This window comes from Artibeus jamaicensis, unplaced genomic scaffold (assembly GCF_021234435.1).
Source record: "Artibeus jamaicensis isolate MK-2021 breed Jamaican fruit bat unplaced genomic scaffold, CSHL_Jam_final contig_793, whole genome shotgun sequence".
Classification (NCBI taxonomy): domain Eukaryota; kingdom Metazoa; phylum Chordata; class Mammalia; order Chiroptera; family Phyllostomidae; genus Artibeus; species Artibeus jamaicensis.
In genome coordinates, this window is record NW_026521975.1 from 10,113,408 (window position 1) to 10,129,366 (window position 15,959).

A 15,959-nucleotide genomic window follows, 5' to 3' on the forward strand; every position below is an offset into this window, starting at 1 on the left:
AGAATCTCTTATACATACCTGTCACCTTGGCCTCAGGAGCCCATTTAATAGTGTGTCCCACTTACTTGGAAAAAAATTTCTTTTAAATTTCTGGCAATTAATTGTAGTCATATACAGCAATTTAAAATCATCCTTTTATTTATTTTTTAAAAGGTTTTATTTATTTATTTTTAGAGAAAGGAAAAGGGAAGGAGAAAGAGAGGGAGAGAAATATCAATGCGTGGTTGCATCTTGCACGCCCCCTACTAGGGACCTGGCCTGCAACCCAGGCATGTGTCCTGACTGGGAATTAAACTGGTGACCCTTTGGTTCTTGGCCTGCACTCAATCCACTGAGTTACCACAGCCAGGGCTACAATCACCCTTTTAAAGTGTACAACTCAGTGGACTGAGTTATAGTGTGGATGGCTGTGAGTTCAATGTTAGTCAGTCAACAATATATGCTAAGTAGTGTGTCTTGAAACAGAAACGCACATAAAGCAAGGTTGACAAAAATGCTGTGATCAGAGGCTTACAAAAACCTAACCATGTCTCTCTCCTAGACACAATGGTTCAGCATTCATTGTCAGGGTTTGCAGCTTTACAGAACTAAACTACCATAAGAATCAAATACAAATGGAATCATACAATGTGATTTTAGTGTTTGACTTCTTTCACTTAGCATAATGTTGTCACAGTTCAATGTTGTATGTATCTGTACTTCATTCCTTTTATCTTGGCTAAAAAAGATTTCATTGCATGGATATACCACTTTTGTTTATTCATTCATCAATGATAAGACATTTGGGCTGTTTCTACATTTTGATTATTATAAATAATGCTGCAACAAACATTTGTAGATGAGTTTTAGTGTGGATATATGCTTTTAATTTTCTTGGATATATACCTCACACTGGAATTGCTAGGTCAACTCAATGCTAACTTTTAGAGGAACTGTCAAATTGTTTTTCAAAGTGCCACACGCACCACTGTACCACCTTTCCAGTTAAGAGTTCCAATTTCCCCAGTCTCACAATACTACCGTTTATCTTTCTGATTACCGTCATTCTCGTAGGTGTGAAGTGGTATGGCATTGAGCCATATATGATAATTTAAAAGTAGAAACAGCAGGAAAAAAAAGATAAACAAAAGGCAGGAAGTTAGAAAGCAGGGAAAAGAGGGAAGGGAGAAAGGGAGGAACCCTGAAACTCTCTCTCTACCCTCTGCGGCTGAATATTCAATTGTTTAAAGTTGACTGACTGTACCTGTATCTTAGGACCCTTACTCTCGTTTGAATACAGGCTTTAACATTGCCATTTGCCTAACTTTAACAAGTGATCTTGCTTTCCTCTTCTCTGTACCTAGTACTACCAGGGGCCAAGGTTCAAAATTAATAACCTGAAGGATGTATCTAGGGACCCTTAACTATCTGGAAAAGTGAGAAAATCCTTACTTATTGTGTCAAATTAGAAAGCATTCAACTTACTAAAAAATCTACAAACTCTTTACCTAACACATTCAACTCACCCCAGAAGCAAATGATTTTTAGATGCTGAATGAGGAAAATGACTAGGCTTTTATCAACTTTGCATCCTAAATTCTTGACCAGTGTTTGGTATAAGCAGGTACCACATAAATGTTTTAAAGAAAAGTATTTTTCTTAAGATAAGGCTGGTGTTTGTCTTACCCTCAAGGGATTTTCATTGAGGTATGGAGGCTCCCCTTCTACCATCTCAATAGCCATGATACCCAAAGACCATATGTCCACTTTGGGGCCATAAGCTTTCCGTGTAACCACCTCTGGTGCCATCCAGTATGGCGTGCCGACCATGGTGCTTCGCTTGCTCTGCTCAGGAGTGATCTGGGCACAGAAACCAAAATCAGCTAAAAAATAAAATAAAATAAAAAACATCTAGAGTTAATGGTATCCATGGATGTTTTTATCTAGAGTTCACTTTATTTTTTTAAATTATTTTATTTTATTGATGATGCCACTAGTTGTTCTATTTCCCCCCTTCATCCTGCACACCCCTCCCCCACCATTCCCCCCTTTAGTTTATGACCATGTGTCTCAAGTTCTTTAGATTCTATATTTCCCATACTAGTCTTGCCCCTCCTATCTATTTTCTACCTACCATCTATGCTACTTATTTTCTGTACCTTCTCCCCCATTCTCCTCCTCCCACTCCCCTGTTGCTAACCTTCCATGAGATCTTCATTTCTATGTTTCTGCTCCTAATCTAGCTGTCCTTTTAGTTTGCTTTTGTTTTAGGTGTGGTTCTTAATAACTGTGAGTTTGTTGTCCTTTCAGTGTTCATGTTTCTTTAACTTCTTTTTCTTAGATAAGTCCCTTTAACATTTCATATAATAAGGGCTTGGTGATGATGAACTCCTTGAATTTGATCTTATCTGAGAAGCACTTTATCTGTCCTTCCATTCTAAATGAAAATTTTGCTGGATAGAGTAATCCTGGTTGTAGGTCTTTGAATTTCATGACTTGGAATACCTCTTTCCAGCCCCTTCTTGCCTGTAAGGTCTCTTTTGAGAAATCAGCTGACAGTCTGATGGGGACTCCTTTGTAGATGACTGTCCCCTTATCTCTTGCTGCTTCTAGGATTCTCTCCTTCATTTTAATCTTGGCTAATGTAATGATGATGTGCCTTGGTGTGTTTCTTCTTGGGTCCAACTTCTTTGGGACTCTCTGAGCTTCCTGGATTTCCTGGAAGTCTATTGCCTTTGCCAGACTGGGGAAATTCTCTTTTATTATTTGTTCAAATAAGTGTTCCGCTCGTGGCTGTTCCTCTTCCCCTTCTGGTACCCCTATAATTCGGATGTTGGAGCGTTTAAAGATGTCCTGGAGGCTCCTAAGTCTCTCCTCATTTTCTTGAATTCTTGTTTCTTTATATTTTCCTGTTTGGCCATTTTTTTCTTCCTTCTGGTTCATTCCCTTGATTTGAGTCCCAGTTTCCTTTTCAAGACTATTGGTTTCCCGTGCAATTCCCTTCATTTCAGTTAGTTTCGCCTTCATATGTTCCTCTAATTTGTGACTAAAATCAACCAGTTCTGTGAGCATCCTGATCACCAGTGTTTTGAACTGTGCATCTGAAAGTTTTCCTATTTCTTCATTGCTTAGATTTATGGGCTCTTAGATCTGGGGCTTTGAGATCTTCTTGAGGCATTTTTGGTCTGTTCGCGCCCGCTAAGTATGAGCAGCGGAGCCTTAGGTGTTCACCAGGGCAGGCCACCCAGGTTGCTGGGTTGTGACGCTGTATGTGGGGGCGAGTCAGAGCGGGGAAATGGCGGCCCCCTTTGCTGCCTCTCACCGCTGGGGCCTGCTCAGTCCCATCTCACCGCCCACTTCCTCTCTGGTCTATCTGCGCAGGAATGTACCACCACAGTCAACCCACTGCCCTGCACCCTTGCTGGGTCCGCCGACTGCTCACTGGGTTGCTCACTGGACCTGACCGTTGCAACCCCACGCCTGGGATCTGCACGCCTGGGTCTGTCTGACCGAGTTTTCCTGTGCAACCCTGCTCCGCCAGCTGCTGGCTTCGCCCCTCTTACCAGTCAGGCTGAAGAATTTGTTGTTATCAGGCTTCCGAAAAGTTCAATTTTTTGTTGCTAATATTTTATTGTCTCTAAACTTGGTTGTGTGAGAAAGCACGGCGTCTCCACCTATGCCTCCATCTTGGCCGATCATTCTAGAGTTCACTTTAGATGACTATAATTACATTTGACTACACAGCCACTCATTTCTTAAGATTATATTAATAAAGCCAACCGCAATGGGTTTACAAATATTTTGATGATGTTACATATTCCCACTTTTTCGATTTTACTTCCCATAAGCAGAGAGCAAATTATCAGGAGATATTTTATTCTAAACAATTAAATCTAACCAGAGGGAAAAAGAGGTGGGGGAGGTATGAGAGGATAAAGAAGAGATAAATAGTGATGGAAGGAGACTTGGCTTGGGCTGGTGACACACAATACAATATACAGATGATGTGTTATAGAACTGTACCCCTGAAACCTATATAATTTTACTAATCTATGTCACCCCAGAGAATTCAATAAGAAATTCTATCCTACAGATTTAAATAAAGTTGAAGAAGGTCTAAAAGTCAAAACGCTGTCAAAAACTGAACTGAAATTCAAACTAAAACTAAATTCAATTCAAAACTAAACTAAAAGTCAAAACTAAACACTGAATCACTCAAAGGTCAGAAAATGGTAACTATGTTAGAAGAAAATAAACAGAAGCTAATCACTAAATATTCAACTTAGCAAAGTCTAGAAAAAGAGAACATTTAACTGCAACTGCACCTACAAGATGCTCACCAGCATTACTTCAATCACTTCATTTTAAACTAGCATCTAGTTTAGTATCTAATACTTTTCATTTAGTGGCAATCAGGATAAGAATCTAGAATTTTTCCTACCCTTCCACTGTTAAACCCATTCTCTTCCATACGTAACTACTGTTAACATTTGTTTGTAAGCTTTCTGTTATACATTTACACACATACAAATAATATCTGCGAACGGTTTGCTTCTTTCTACTTACTTTTAAAACTTTTTTAAAAACAACTTTTAGAGACTTTTCCATATTAATACACTGATGTACCTCATTATTATAACTACACTATATTAAAGAATATAAAATTAACATAACTACCCTGGCTGATGTTGGCTCAGTGGATTGAGTGCCGGCTTGGGAATTGAAAGGTCACTGGTTCGATTCCTGGTCAGGGCACATGCCTGGGTTGCAGGCCAGGGCCCCACTGGGGGCGTGCAAGAGGCAATCCATCAATGTATCTCTCACACATAGATGTTTCTCTCCCTCCCTCCCTTACCCTCTCTCTAAAAAAAAATCAATACATAAAATCTTAAGAAACAAAATACTGTAACGTATTTAACCATTCCCGTACTGCTACACATTTAAGACACTGTTTTTTCTTCACAGTGCTGCAGAGAACATCTTTGTACTTATGCGTATGTTTAGTAATTCTATAGAAGCAAATCATAAAATAATAATTGTTAGGTCAAATATGACTACTGACAGCTAAAATGAAAGCTTATAAAAAACCCAGATATTGTTTCTAGTACCTTATAAGAATTAACACATCTAATCCTCATGATAATTCCACTAGATAGGTACATTATTATCATTCCTATTTTATAAATGGGGAAACAGGCATTTAAATTTTTAGATAACTTACCCAAGATCATTCATCTAGTAAGAGCCAGGATTAAACATTATCCAAAAAGTCTAATTCAGTTTATAGGTGTATTCACCAAAAATTAGACATTTTAAACTTGCCTAGTAAGATTAAGAGTAATAATTTTGTATTCTGACCATCTGACAGAAACTAGCCCTTCTTTCTTATGGTTGTGGGTTTGATTCCTGGCCGATCTTACAGAGATGTTAAAAAAGGAGCAAAACTCAAGCAGAACAGAGGAAAAAGTTTTTGGTTTCTTGATCCAAGAAATGCCTTGAGTTTTGCACAGTTGGAGAAACCTCAGTATAATTTTTTAGTAGAAGTTCTTAAATTTTATAGAGGGCATCGATGGAGCTGAGAAATTATAGCTAGCTGAGGAAAAAAAAACCCTTGTGATTTCCCCCCCACGACTCTTTTTTCCCTCATCATCTCTGAGGTCAGGGTCACACAGCCCTCCCATGATTAGGCCACACTGCCAAATCCAATGAAAGCTGAAGAGCCTGACAAAAATCTATCCTAAAAGACAGAGACAAATTCAAATTTATCTTTGAAGACAGCACCAAAATCATGACAGTCCTAGGCTCTATTTCTCAGTGGTTCGGATTTAGAACAACATACACTTATTCATTTAGAGACAGAGGAAGGAACCATCAGTTGGATGCCTCCCATATGTGCCCTGACTGGGGATTGAACCCACAATCTAGGTGTGTGCCCTTACTGGGAATCAAACACGACCTTTCCAGTGTATGGGACGACACTTCAAGTAATTGAGCCACACTGGCTGCAGCTCAGCACTTTAGATTTTTAATCCTCAGAAGAATTCTTTGAAATAGATACTATAATTTCTGTATGTTTAAATGAGAAAATAAACAGAAATTAAGTAACTCATCTAAAATTATTGAGTAAGCACAGCAGATTTGGTATTGGCTGTCCAGCTGACAGTCCATAATCTTTACCACTATTCTCCCTCCCTCTCCATATACTGTCATAGAAATATTAACAGAAGAGGTTTCTGCTTAAACAAAAGGCAGAAAACTGTAGTAACAAATAAATGTTATATGCTTTTCTTTTACTCACTAAGTTTAACTGATCCTTCCATTCCCAAAAGCACATTGTCACTTTTGATGTCTCTGTGGATCACTTGGTTAGCATGTAAGAACTCCAGCGCCTGTAAACACTGAACAGAAGAAAAAAACCCCAATCAATGAAACAGTCTCGGGAAAGTGTAAGGAAGGTTCACATGTGGTACACTTAGGGCCTGAGCAATTCCTTCTAGTATCTAGCAGAAGATACTCCAATACTTACATTTATAAAGAAAAAGCATCCTTTCATGTACAAAGTTATAAAAATAAGACACCTTAATAAGATTCGCCATCTCTCACCCTCTGGTCTTACCCAGTGATAATTATTAAATGATTATCTTAACTAGTCCTATCATTCAGTCTTCAATATTTTCATTTATAATATAATGGGCAGAGCTATATAATTTCTAGGCCTTTTCATGTTTAAATGCCTAAATGTATACAGCACTTGGTAAACACCTGCACAAGACTCTTTAGAAATCACTTGAACAGTAAAGGATAAACTTGTGATTATTCCCATATGAATCTCAAATACTCAAGTTCAATCAACATGCCAAGAAAAGCAGGCAAGATCCTGGGCAATCTGGTTCTATCTAGCTGTTTATCAATGTGATGTAAGATGTTTTCATTTCTTCTATGGTGAATTTTATATAAAGCCATATTTACAAAATAGACGCCAATGATAAAGGAGTAACTTTCTTCTTACACTGTTTCAGAAAGCACTGAGTTCAAAGTGAGGAAAAACTCCTCTTCCTTAAAAGTAAAAATGAGGTTAGATTTTTAAAATCTGCATGTCTCTATATTTTTAAATATAAAGTGTGCATAAATTGTAAAGTTGAAAAAAGTTGTGTTTTTATTTCTTACCTTCATCAGAGTAGAACAAAAGAAAATATGTACATCATTTAAAAAGAGTAGACATATCATTCAAAATATTCTATTCATTCAAGGAAAAAACATACGAACTATGTACATTGTTACACTACATTTACCAAGCATTTAAGCAGATTCCTGAAAAAGAACAAATTCCCAGAAAAATGCTTGTACAAATACAAACTTGCCACAGTTGAAAGAACTCCTAAAATAATTTTATAATAATGAAAAACAAATGAAATATAAATAAATTCTTGTTAAGGTTTACCAGCTTTTAAGTAAACAACATTTTTTGTCAGAAGAAATGTTATTGAACTATCAAATTCATTAACAAACTCTTATTTTCTGCCCTACTAAAACAACCAAGCAAGCTATGCCCCTTAGGTGGGAAACAATTAAATCAGAATTAAAAATTTCCAAAAAACCCCCATTATATGTACTGTTCCTACCTGAACAAAGTTTCTAATTCATTTATGTATCACTATAAAAATGCTAAAAGCCAAATCACAGAAACCATTAACAGTTTTAAGAACTTTCATAATTTCGTCCTTTGTGACAATGATTCCTAAGATATTCCAAAGTAGTACCACAGTCTCAATGACAATAGGTAAATCATTAACCTAAGTCTCATTTGAAGAAAATGTTAGGTGAAGGAAGAAGGCTTCTTATTTGGCTTAGACACAGGCAATTTAGCAGAATTTAGGATTTAAAAGCAAACAGCTTCTTCACCTTCAATGAGATCAATAAAGCCAGAAGCAGATGTATTAACACTTGAAACTAGCATGTGTCCTCTTTTACCCAAGTTGTTTCTGCTATTGAGTGTTGCATTAAACATCTTGTTCAGACAATGAATTATTATATTACAGCACTAAAATTCACCTGTGAGTTCAGCACTTCAAAGGTCCATGCTTCATTTCAAAATTATCTTATATATAAAGGGTTGAAATTCTCATGTAGGATGAAATGGTATGGGGAAAACTTGCAGAGAATGTGTACAGAAAAAGTATCTCACATAATAAAATTAACCTGCGTGGCCCCGGCTGGTGTAGCTCAGTGGCTTAACTACAGGCCTGTGAACCAGAGGATAGCGGTTAGATTCCCAGTCAGGACACATGCCTGGGTTGCAGGCCAGTTCCCAGCAGGGGATGCATGAGAGGCAACCATATATTGATATTTCTCTCCCTTTCTCCTTCCGCTCCCCTCTAAAGATAAATAAATAAAATTAACCTGTGTGGAAAAACTTTCTCTTTTTTCATCTCCTGCTACCCATAACTTATCAAGGGGAGCAAACTCACCTCTCTGCACACAGCAGCAATCTGTGCTTCATCCATGCAGGTTTCTGTTACAACATCAGTAAGTGATCCCCCAGCAAGGTACTCCATTACTACAAACAATTCATCTCCCACCAGGTAACTAAAAAAAAGAACACACAAAATACACTCATGCTTTTACTTTTTCTAAGCCCATGGCACTGTATGTTGAAGAATCCAAAGTTTAGATATTCTCATAACAAAACTAGAAAGCTGGTAGCTTTGAGAGAGAGAGAGGAAGACAACTGGAAAGTTGCTATGTAACCCCGCAGAAAAATAACTGAGGGTGATTACAATTTTCCTGAATAATTTTAAAGTTTGTCAACAATTGTAACTTGGGGTAGATTTACTCATCCTGTTTTACAGATGAACAGACTGAGACTGAAGTCTGGACTGGTTAAGTTTGGAGAGGTTAAGGTCACATAGTTAGTAAATGACAGAACCAGAATCTGAAGCCAAGTATAAACTGTTTTCAAAGCTTATGGCTTTTCTTTCTGCATCCAAAATCTCTTTAGTTGATGTTTTTTTTTTAGAGGAAGGGGGAAGAGGGAGAGGTGGGTAGAGAAAGAGGGTGAGACAGGCATCCATTTGTTGTTCTAGTTATTTTTGCATTCATTGGCTGCTTCTTATATGGCTCTCACCAGGGATCAAGCCCATAACCATGACATATGGGGACAATGGTCTAACCAACTGAAGTACCCGGTCTGGCCCATCATCCAAAATCTTTTCTTTGAAAATATCCTAAGAACATTTTTTCATTGCTTTTAGAGAGTGAGAGGAAGGGAGAGACAGAGTGAGAAGCATCAATGTGAGAAGCATCAATTGGTTCTCTCTCATAGGGGCCCTAATTAGGGATAAAACCTGCAACTGGGTATGTGCCCTGACCAGGAATCAAACCCGTGACCCTTGGTCTACTGAATGATGCTCCAACCAACTGAGCCACACTAGCCAAGGGCAAAGAAAATCTTTTTAGTAACAAGGTAGTATCTGGAGTTAGTTTTTATAGACATGGTGGGCCCACTGGCCTCTTATGTGCTCAAACATCCAGCTCTGGGATGTAGGCAGGGTTTGATGTGGCTGTGAGGGGCTACTGGGGTCTTGCCAAAATGCCCATACATATCTTGGCCCTTCTGAGGACCAGAAAGCAAGATGGTGTCATAGCCCTTGGGGGAGTCCAGGGCCAGCAGACTGAAGGTGAGGATCTTGCCCTCGGCCTGGAGAATGTGGCTGCTCACATGAAGTGCACAAACCTTCAGTCTGGGTACCTCCTGGACGTGCACATAGGTTATAGTCCCTACAACCTCAGTGGTTTTACCCTCCCTACTGGGAAGCTTCATCTTCCGGATCATCTGGAAAAGGGACAGAGGTGGTTGGTTGGTGCAACTCATGAACAACCCCTTCAGCACCACTTGGTTGAAGGTGAAGTTGCTTCCTCTGGCCAGAGACCTGTATAGCTTGTCCAACAGCCTTAGGTAGATGTCATGGCTCTTGGGCTATCTGTGCTGAAACTTTCAGTCTTTGTTGTGGTGGATGTTCACTCTCATGATGGCGCCTTCTACTCCCACCACATCTGGAAAATGTATGGTTTTTCTTAACTACCACAATATACTGACTTAAAATACTATTTAAAAAATGTTCCTGGAAAGTTTATTTCTATGAGCATGGTGCAATTATTAGGGCTAAAGTCTAAAAATGGATTATCATTACTCCATTCAAAACAAATTTAAATGTGGAAGACCTATCTCCAAAACAACCACTATTATAATTTTTATTATTTTTTATAACTACTTCATTTATATACATGTAATTGCTTTAGAAAACACATATAATAGTAAAATATACTTTTTAAAGAAAAAACCTCACTCAAAGATGTTTATTAATTTTAGAGAGAGGAAGGAAGAGGGAGGGAGAGGAACAGACAGAAATATTGATGTCAGAGGAAAATATTGATCAACGCCTCTTTGTACGTGCCCCAACTGGGAACTGAACGTGCAACCTTTTTGGTGTATAGGATGACATTCCAACTGAGCCACCTGGCCAAAGCATAAAATATGCTTATTAACATCATTCCTAAATTAAATGCTTTTGATAAGACATTTACCCATGAAAGCATCTAAAATAAAAATTCATGTAAAAGTTTAGAAACTATGTGACCCATCACCTCTGTTAGTCAAGATATGAATCACCTTCCTGTTTCTACTTCTGAAGATTTGTAACTAATATGAGCACCAGCAGCAATGCCCTTCATTTAACTGCCTTCTCTCACTTGCCAAGTGATGCCTATGTAGAAAAGGGGACTGTTCAACTGCAATGTGCAGCTTTTACCTCTTTCACGCTTACTTCTCAGCACAGACATTCTACTGTGGTCTAACTAAAGTGGCTAGCCACCCAAACCACAAGATTTAACATTTCCGTATTTTTGTCTCAATGCTTGAGAAATATTCATTATTTACCTGTCCAAGAAGTTAACTATGTTGGGATTCTTCAATTCTTTCATCACCAGAATCTCGTTGATGATCAATTCCTTCTTTGGTTGTTTCTGTAAATTAATCTGTTTGATAGCAACCTATGATGGAAACAGAATTAAAAAAATAAATCAAAACAAGTTTCCTAATTCTCTTAACAAAATTACAAATACCAATCAGGTGATAATAATTCAGTTTACTATAAATATTATAAAATGAAATTATAATTTACTAGTTGGCAGTACTTTTATTTCCATACTGCCTATGACAATGCTTTATAATACATAGCGCCCAAATATTTTTAATCAGCTTAACAATAACCCACAACCTTCAGACCAATTACACCCAAATTATTTTTAAAGATTTTATTTACTTATTCTTAGAGACACAGGAAGGGGGAGAGAAACATCAATGTGTGAGAGAAACTTCGACTGGTTCCCTTTTGCACATGCCCTGACTACAGACTGGGCTCACAATCCAGGCATGTGCCTTCACCCGGAATTCAACCAGCACCTTTTGCTCTGTGGGACGACACCCAACCAACTGAGCTACATCAGTCAGGGCGAGTCCAAATATTTTTAGATTTCTCTTGAAACTGATTAATCAACCCAAGGACAGCTCAGTGCCTAGAATTAATTCTCTTTTCATTTAAGCTGGGAAAAAAATTTTGCTTCTTTATAAAAATAACACATTAAGTCCTTCTTTTTTCTCCTAAATAAGTGTCATAAAGTTACACAGAATAATTCTTTCAACAGATTCAACTGAAAAAGAGAATTCTATTGATTATTCACAGGTTTGTCTAGCGTCCTCCTATGCTAAAAGCTAATGATAAACCCAGAACAACAAAAAAGTAGCTACCTCCTGTCCCAACGCCACATCAGTAGCAGTGAAAACTGTACCAGAAGCCCTAGGGAAAAAAGAAGACACAGCCAGATTTAAGGTTTCTAAATCACTACCCTTTATAACATCCAAAGAATTTATATTAGAACAAATGAAAAAGGATTAAGCATTTAAGACTTAACATCTATAACAAAAGTAAAAATAAAAACAAAAGCAAAAAAAGCAAAACCAAACAAACAAAAAAACAGAAAAAGAGCCAATCCACGTGGTCAAAACTTAGGTTAGAAATGTCACAAATTTCATACCTTCAAAAACGTAAGAAAAAGATGAAGGATAGAAAAAAGCAACATATATATACTCATGGATCTGTCTCCCTGCTTAAGAAAAACAAAGAATTACAAATAAACTTGAAGGTTCTTGTGTGGCCTTTCCAAAGGCAACCTCCTTGTTTCCCAAAAGTAATCTTCTATGTGTTGTTCATATTGTATTTCATGTACGTCAGTTCCACCCATTTCTCTGTACTTTATCTATCAAGGACATAGGTGTGTATCACTACAGAATATACGTTAACATAATTTCAAAACTTCATATAATAATTTCACCATGTATTTTTCAGCGATTTTTAAATTCAATATTGGATTTGGGACGATCGTCCATATGAAACAGATGTTATTCCTGTTTTTTTATTGCTTTTTGCTAGATGCCACTCTTGTTTATTCATAATAATTATTACATATATTAATCAATATATTACAATTTATCCATTATTGTGCTTAAAAATGTTAAGAAGATTCTCAAAATCTTGTTTTTAAAACCAATGCTGCAACTGAATTTAGTTTTTGAAAAGAAATTCATAAGGAAACTTTCAAAGAAAGACTTCACCTCTTTCTAAATTCACAGAACATTTTCCAGAAATTAACAACATTAAAAATCCCAGATGTTCATTTGTTCCCAAGCAACAGAAAAAATTCAGTTGCTATAATTATATTATATTAACAATACAAATTTGTATAGTTAAAATACAAATTACTAGAAAAAAACACAGTAGACTTAAGGTCAGTAGACTCAACATCAATACTTAATGGATGTGATGAAAATGCATGTTTTTATTGCCCACACTCTTACAGCACAGATGTCAAACACAAGGCCTAAGGGCTGTCCCCGGCTCTTCATGTTGTTTTTATCCAGCTGGCCTGGCACTTTGTTTCTACCCGGTAGTAGCACCGAACTCCTTGCCCCTAGGTTAAGGAGGAGTTACGTTTATACAGTCCTAAAATTATATTTGGCCCTTTGAAGGCAACCCCAAGGCTGATGTGGCCCCTAGTGAAAATGAGTTTGACACCCCTGCTCTCACAGTCTTAAGTATTTTTAATGAGCAATTTTCCCAACCATCTAATCTCTTACCACCAATGGGCAATAACACTTAAGAAGAAACAATGTACCATCTGTGGCTAAGTAGTAGTTTTTTAAAAGCATCTAGAAATAAATGCATTACTTATTTACACAAATCTAAAGATATCACTCATAGAAGTCTGAGAGTGCTCAATGTCAGCAAGCCAAAGAAGTAATTGTGCAGTACACCTAGGAAGTATTGAATACTGTGATAATATAAGTCACAAATACTTACCCTTGCCCAATTTTTTCATATCTTGTGTATTTTTTCTTAGGGTCACCTATGCTTACAATAGTTCCTATTTAAAACAAACAAACAAAAAAATTATAAGCTCCATCAAGCATTTCAAAATTGTAAATTAATTCTAGTATCATTATTCCTTTTAATAAACTCCAATGATTTTGTTTAGTTACTTATGGCCATTTTGTATTCTCATATTGAGAAGCTATAGGTATGCATAAATACATATATAAACTTCCTTTTAAAAAGTTTCTAGCTATGATCCTTAGATCTGGCCCTTTGGGAAAAAGAGCTGCTCCAAAAGTACTGACTGTTCTAGAGATGTTACTCATTAGTCAACACATAATAAATAAGCAAAGATGAGTGTTTTGGGCTTCACCAAATTTTAATTGAAGCTATTGTTCCTAAAAGAAAATTTCTCCTTTGTCTTAAGCCAAAATATAGGGTATAAATTAAAATCAATTTGGGCCAAAGGTTACAAGAGCAGTTAACAATTCCAGAATAATGTAAAATGTAGAAGACATACTTAATTTCTCCATGATCTCTTCATCTGTCATTTTAGTCTTCTTTTTCTGTTTGTCAGAAGACTTGGCACCACCATCAACATTAGAATCACCAACTGGGGCAGGAATAGGGTCAATTACAGACCGTGTATAAATCTGCAGAGAGAGAGATAATTACTGATATATTAGAAAAAACATTTTTATGTATTCTTATTGGTACACCATTCAGTTCTTTGATTTTTAATCAGAGCTAAGTTGTCTCCAGTGTTCCAAAGAAAGAGAATATTTCCAGATCTGTCTTATAAAAGATTTGTAACTAAGAAGAACAAATGTGAAATTTTTCTTTGGCACACCATACCTATCTTTTAAGTTTTTGTAGCAGGTCCATGAAAGAAATTTAAGTGTAACCAGATCTGAAATGATATGCAAGCAATGAAGCAAAAATAAGTTTAAAATCATGTTTTTACCAAAAAAGAGAAATAAAGAGCAAAATAATACAAACCCTGATATTAAAAGAACTATTAACCCCCCCAAACTTTTGTACAAATATGATTTCTATCATTTCCTTTCCAACAGCCAGTTAATAGGAAAGAAAGAAAACAGAGCCCTCTACCATTAGATCAGGATGCAATGGCAGGCCTTAGAGCTTCCCCTGCTGAGTGCGCCAGCACTCCCTCAGAGGCCACTGCACAGCACCCTCCCCAATTTACTCATAAATATTAGCACAAGAAGAGGGACAGGACTCTGTCTCTAAGGTCATTACTGTTAGAATTCTCTTACATCTATATCTGGTTTGGAATTTATTCTTAGCAGCCTCTTGAATGACACCAAGGCTTTGAGAGAAATGTAAAATCAGAGATAAAATATATAATTTGGGTATGAAGACCAAAGTTTTAGATATAGCAGTTATCTGCATTGAAATAAACAGAGAAAGTCAGAGCAATACACGAATTCTCTGGAAGAAAAGGTTTAATATAGATAGAAAAAACAGTAAGAAGTGGGGAAGGGGGCTTGCATGCAGGGCTGGGTGAAAAAGGTGAACGGATTAAGTAAGCCCCAAAACAAACTCATACACACAGACAGTAGGGTGATTACTAAAAGATGGAAAAGGGGGATGAATGGTGATAGAAGGAGACTTAGGGTGATACCATATCAGGGACATTCTATTTCTTTAACATGGCTTCCTCAACTAATCAAAAGGCTAGCTAAAACACATATTAAGTAGTTATTTACTTCTGATGTGTTCCAGAATTGTACACCTGAAATCTGTAACTTTATTAACCAATGTCACCCCAACGAAATCAATTAAAAAAAAAAAGAGAAGTATTTTAAAGAAGCCACTCAATTTTTAACTTTCCAAAAAGCTAGTGTTTTCCTAAGTGGTCTTCAGGTAAAGATCTCCTAATCTAATTTCCCTACACTAAAATATTTTAAGCATGAGGGCTTTTAAAAATTGATCATTGGAAGTTAAATACAGACTGCTTTTTAAAACACACATGCACAGACACACACAGCCCAATTCACCAGTAAGACACTCACTGATTTTGTATGATCTGGTCGTGGGGCAATAACAGGAGGAGCAGCTTCTTCATCATCATCATCTTCCTCTGTTGCTAATGTTTCTGATCCCTTGGCACTCAGCTGTATTTATCAATGAGCAAAGTTGAGGAAGACAAGTCAAATATAATAATATATTAACATATGACCCTCCCTTAAAAAAATATCTGAAAATATGTATTTTAACAGCTCATTTCAAAATGATAAATTCTCACTGACTCTAATTACTTAAAAAGTGAACACAATTTTCTAAGTAAAGAAAGTTTATGAAATAAATATGATAAATATCCAGTATTCTTGAGAGAATTTACACCCAAATTTACATAGAGAATTTTATACCCTTTAAACAAACCCTAAAAGTAAACAATAAACCCTGGCCAGACAGATCAGTTGGTTAGAGAGCTGTCCTGATGCACCAAGATTGCAGGTACGATTTCTGGTCAGGGAATATCTATAAGAATCAACCAATGCATAATAAACAAGTGGAATAACAAACCGA

At 36.8% G+C, this 15,959-nt stretch overlaps 2 protein-coding genes across 2 annotated transcripts in view; both read right to left on the reverse strand.

Moving 5' to 3' along the window:
- The window catches only part of PAK2 (p21 (RAC1) activated kinase 2), a 91,658-nt gene that overhangs the window by 12,924 nt on the left and 62,775 nt on the right, over nucleotides 1-15,959 (reverse strand). Inside the window, exons 6-13 of the mRNA XM_037147401.2 lie at nucleotides 15,443-15,544; nucleotides 13,927-14,059; nucleotides 13,395-13,458; nucleotides 11,786-11,834; nucleotides 10,916-11,028; nucleotides 8,448-8,565; nucleotides 6,278-6,377; nucleotides 1,666-1,862 (exon numbers count right to left, since the gene is read on the reverse strand). Coding sequence (XP_037003296.1) covers nucleotides 1,666-1,862; nucleotides 6,278-6,377; nucleotides 8,448-8,565; nucleotides 10,916-11,028; nucleotides 11,786-11,834; nucleotides 13,395-13,458; nucleotides 13,927-14,059; nucleotides 15,443-15,544 — 876 coding nt within the window. The remainder of the gene's footprint in view (nucleotides 1-1,665; nucleotides 1,863-6,277; nucleotides 6,378-8,447; nucleotides 8,566-10,915; nucleotides 11,029-11,785; nucleotides 11,835-13,394; nucleotides 13,459-13,926; nucleotides 14,060-15,442; nucleotides 15,545-15,959) is intronic.
- On the reverse strand, nucleotides 9,234-10,085 carry LOC119050866 (60S ribosomal protein L18-like). Its single transcript, XM_053672823.1, is given in 1 exon segment — nucleotides 9,234-10,085. A coding segment is annotated over 1 exon segment (516 nt). The 5' UTR covers nucleotides 10,007-10,085; the 3' UTR covers nucleotides 9,234-9,490.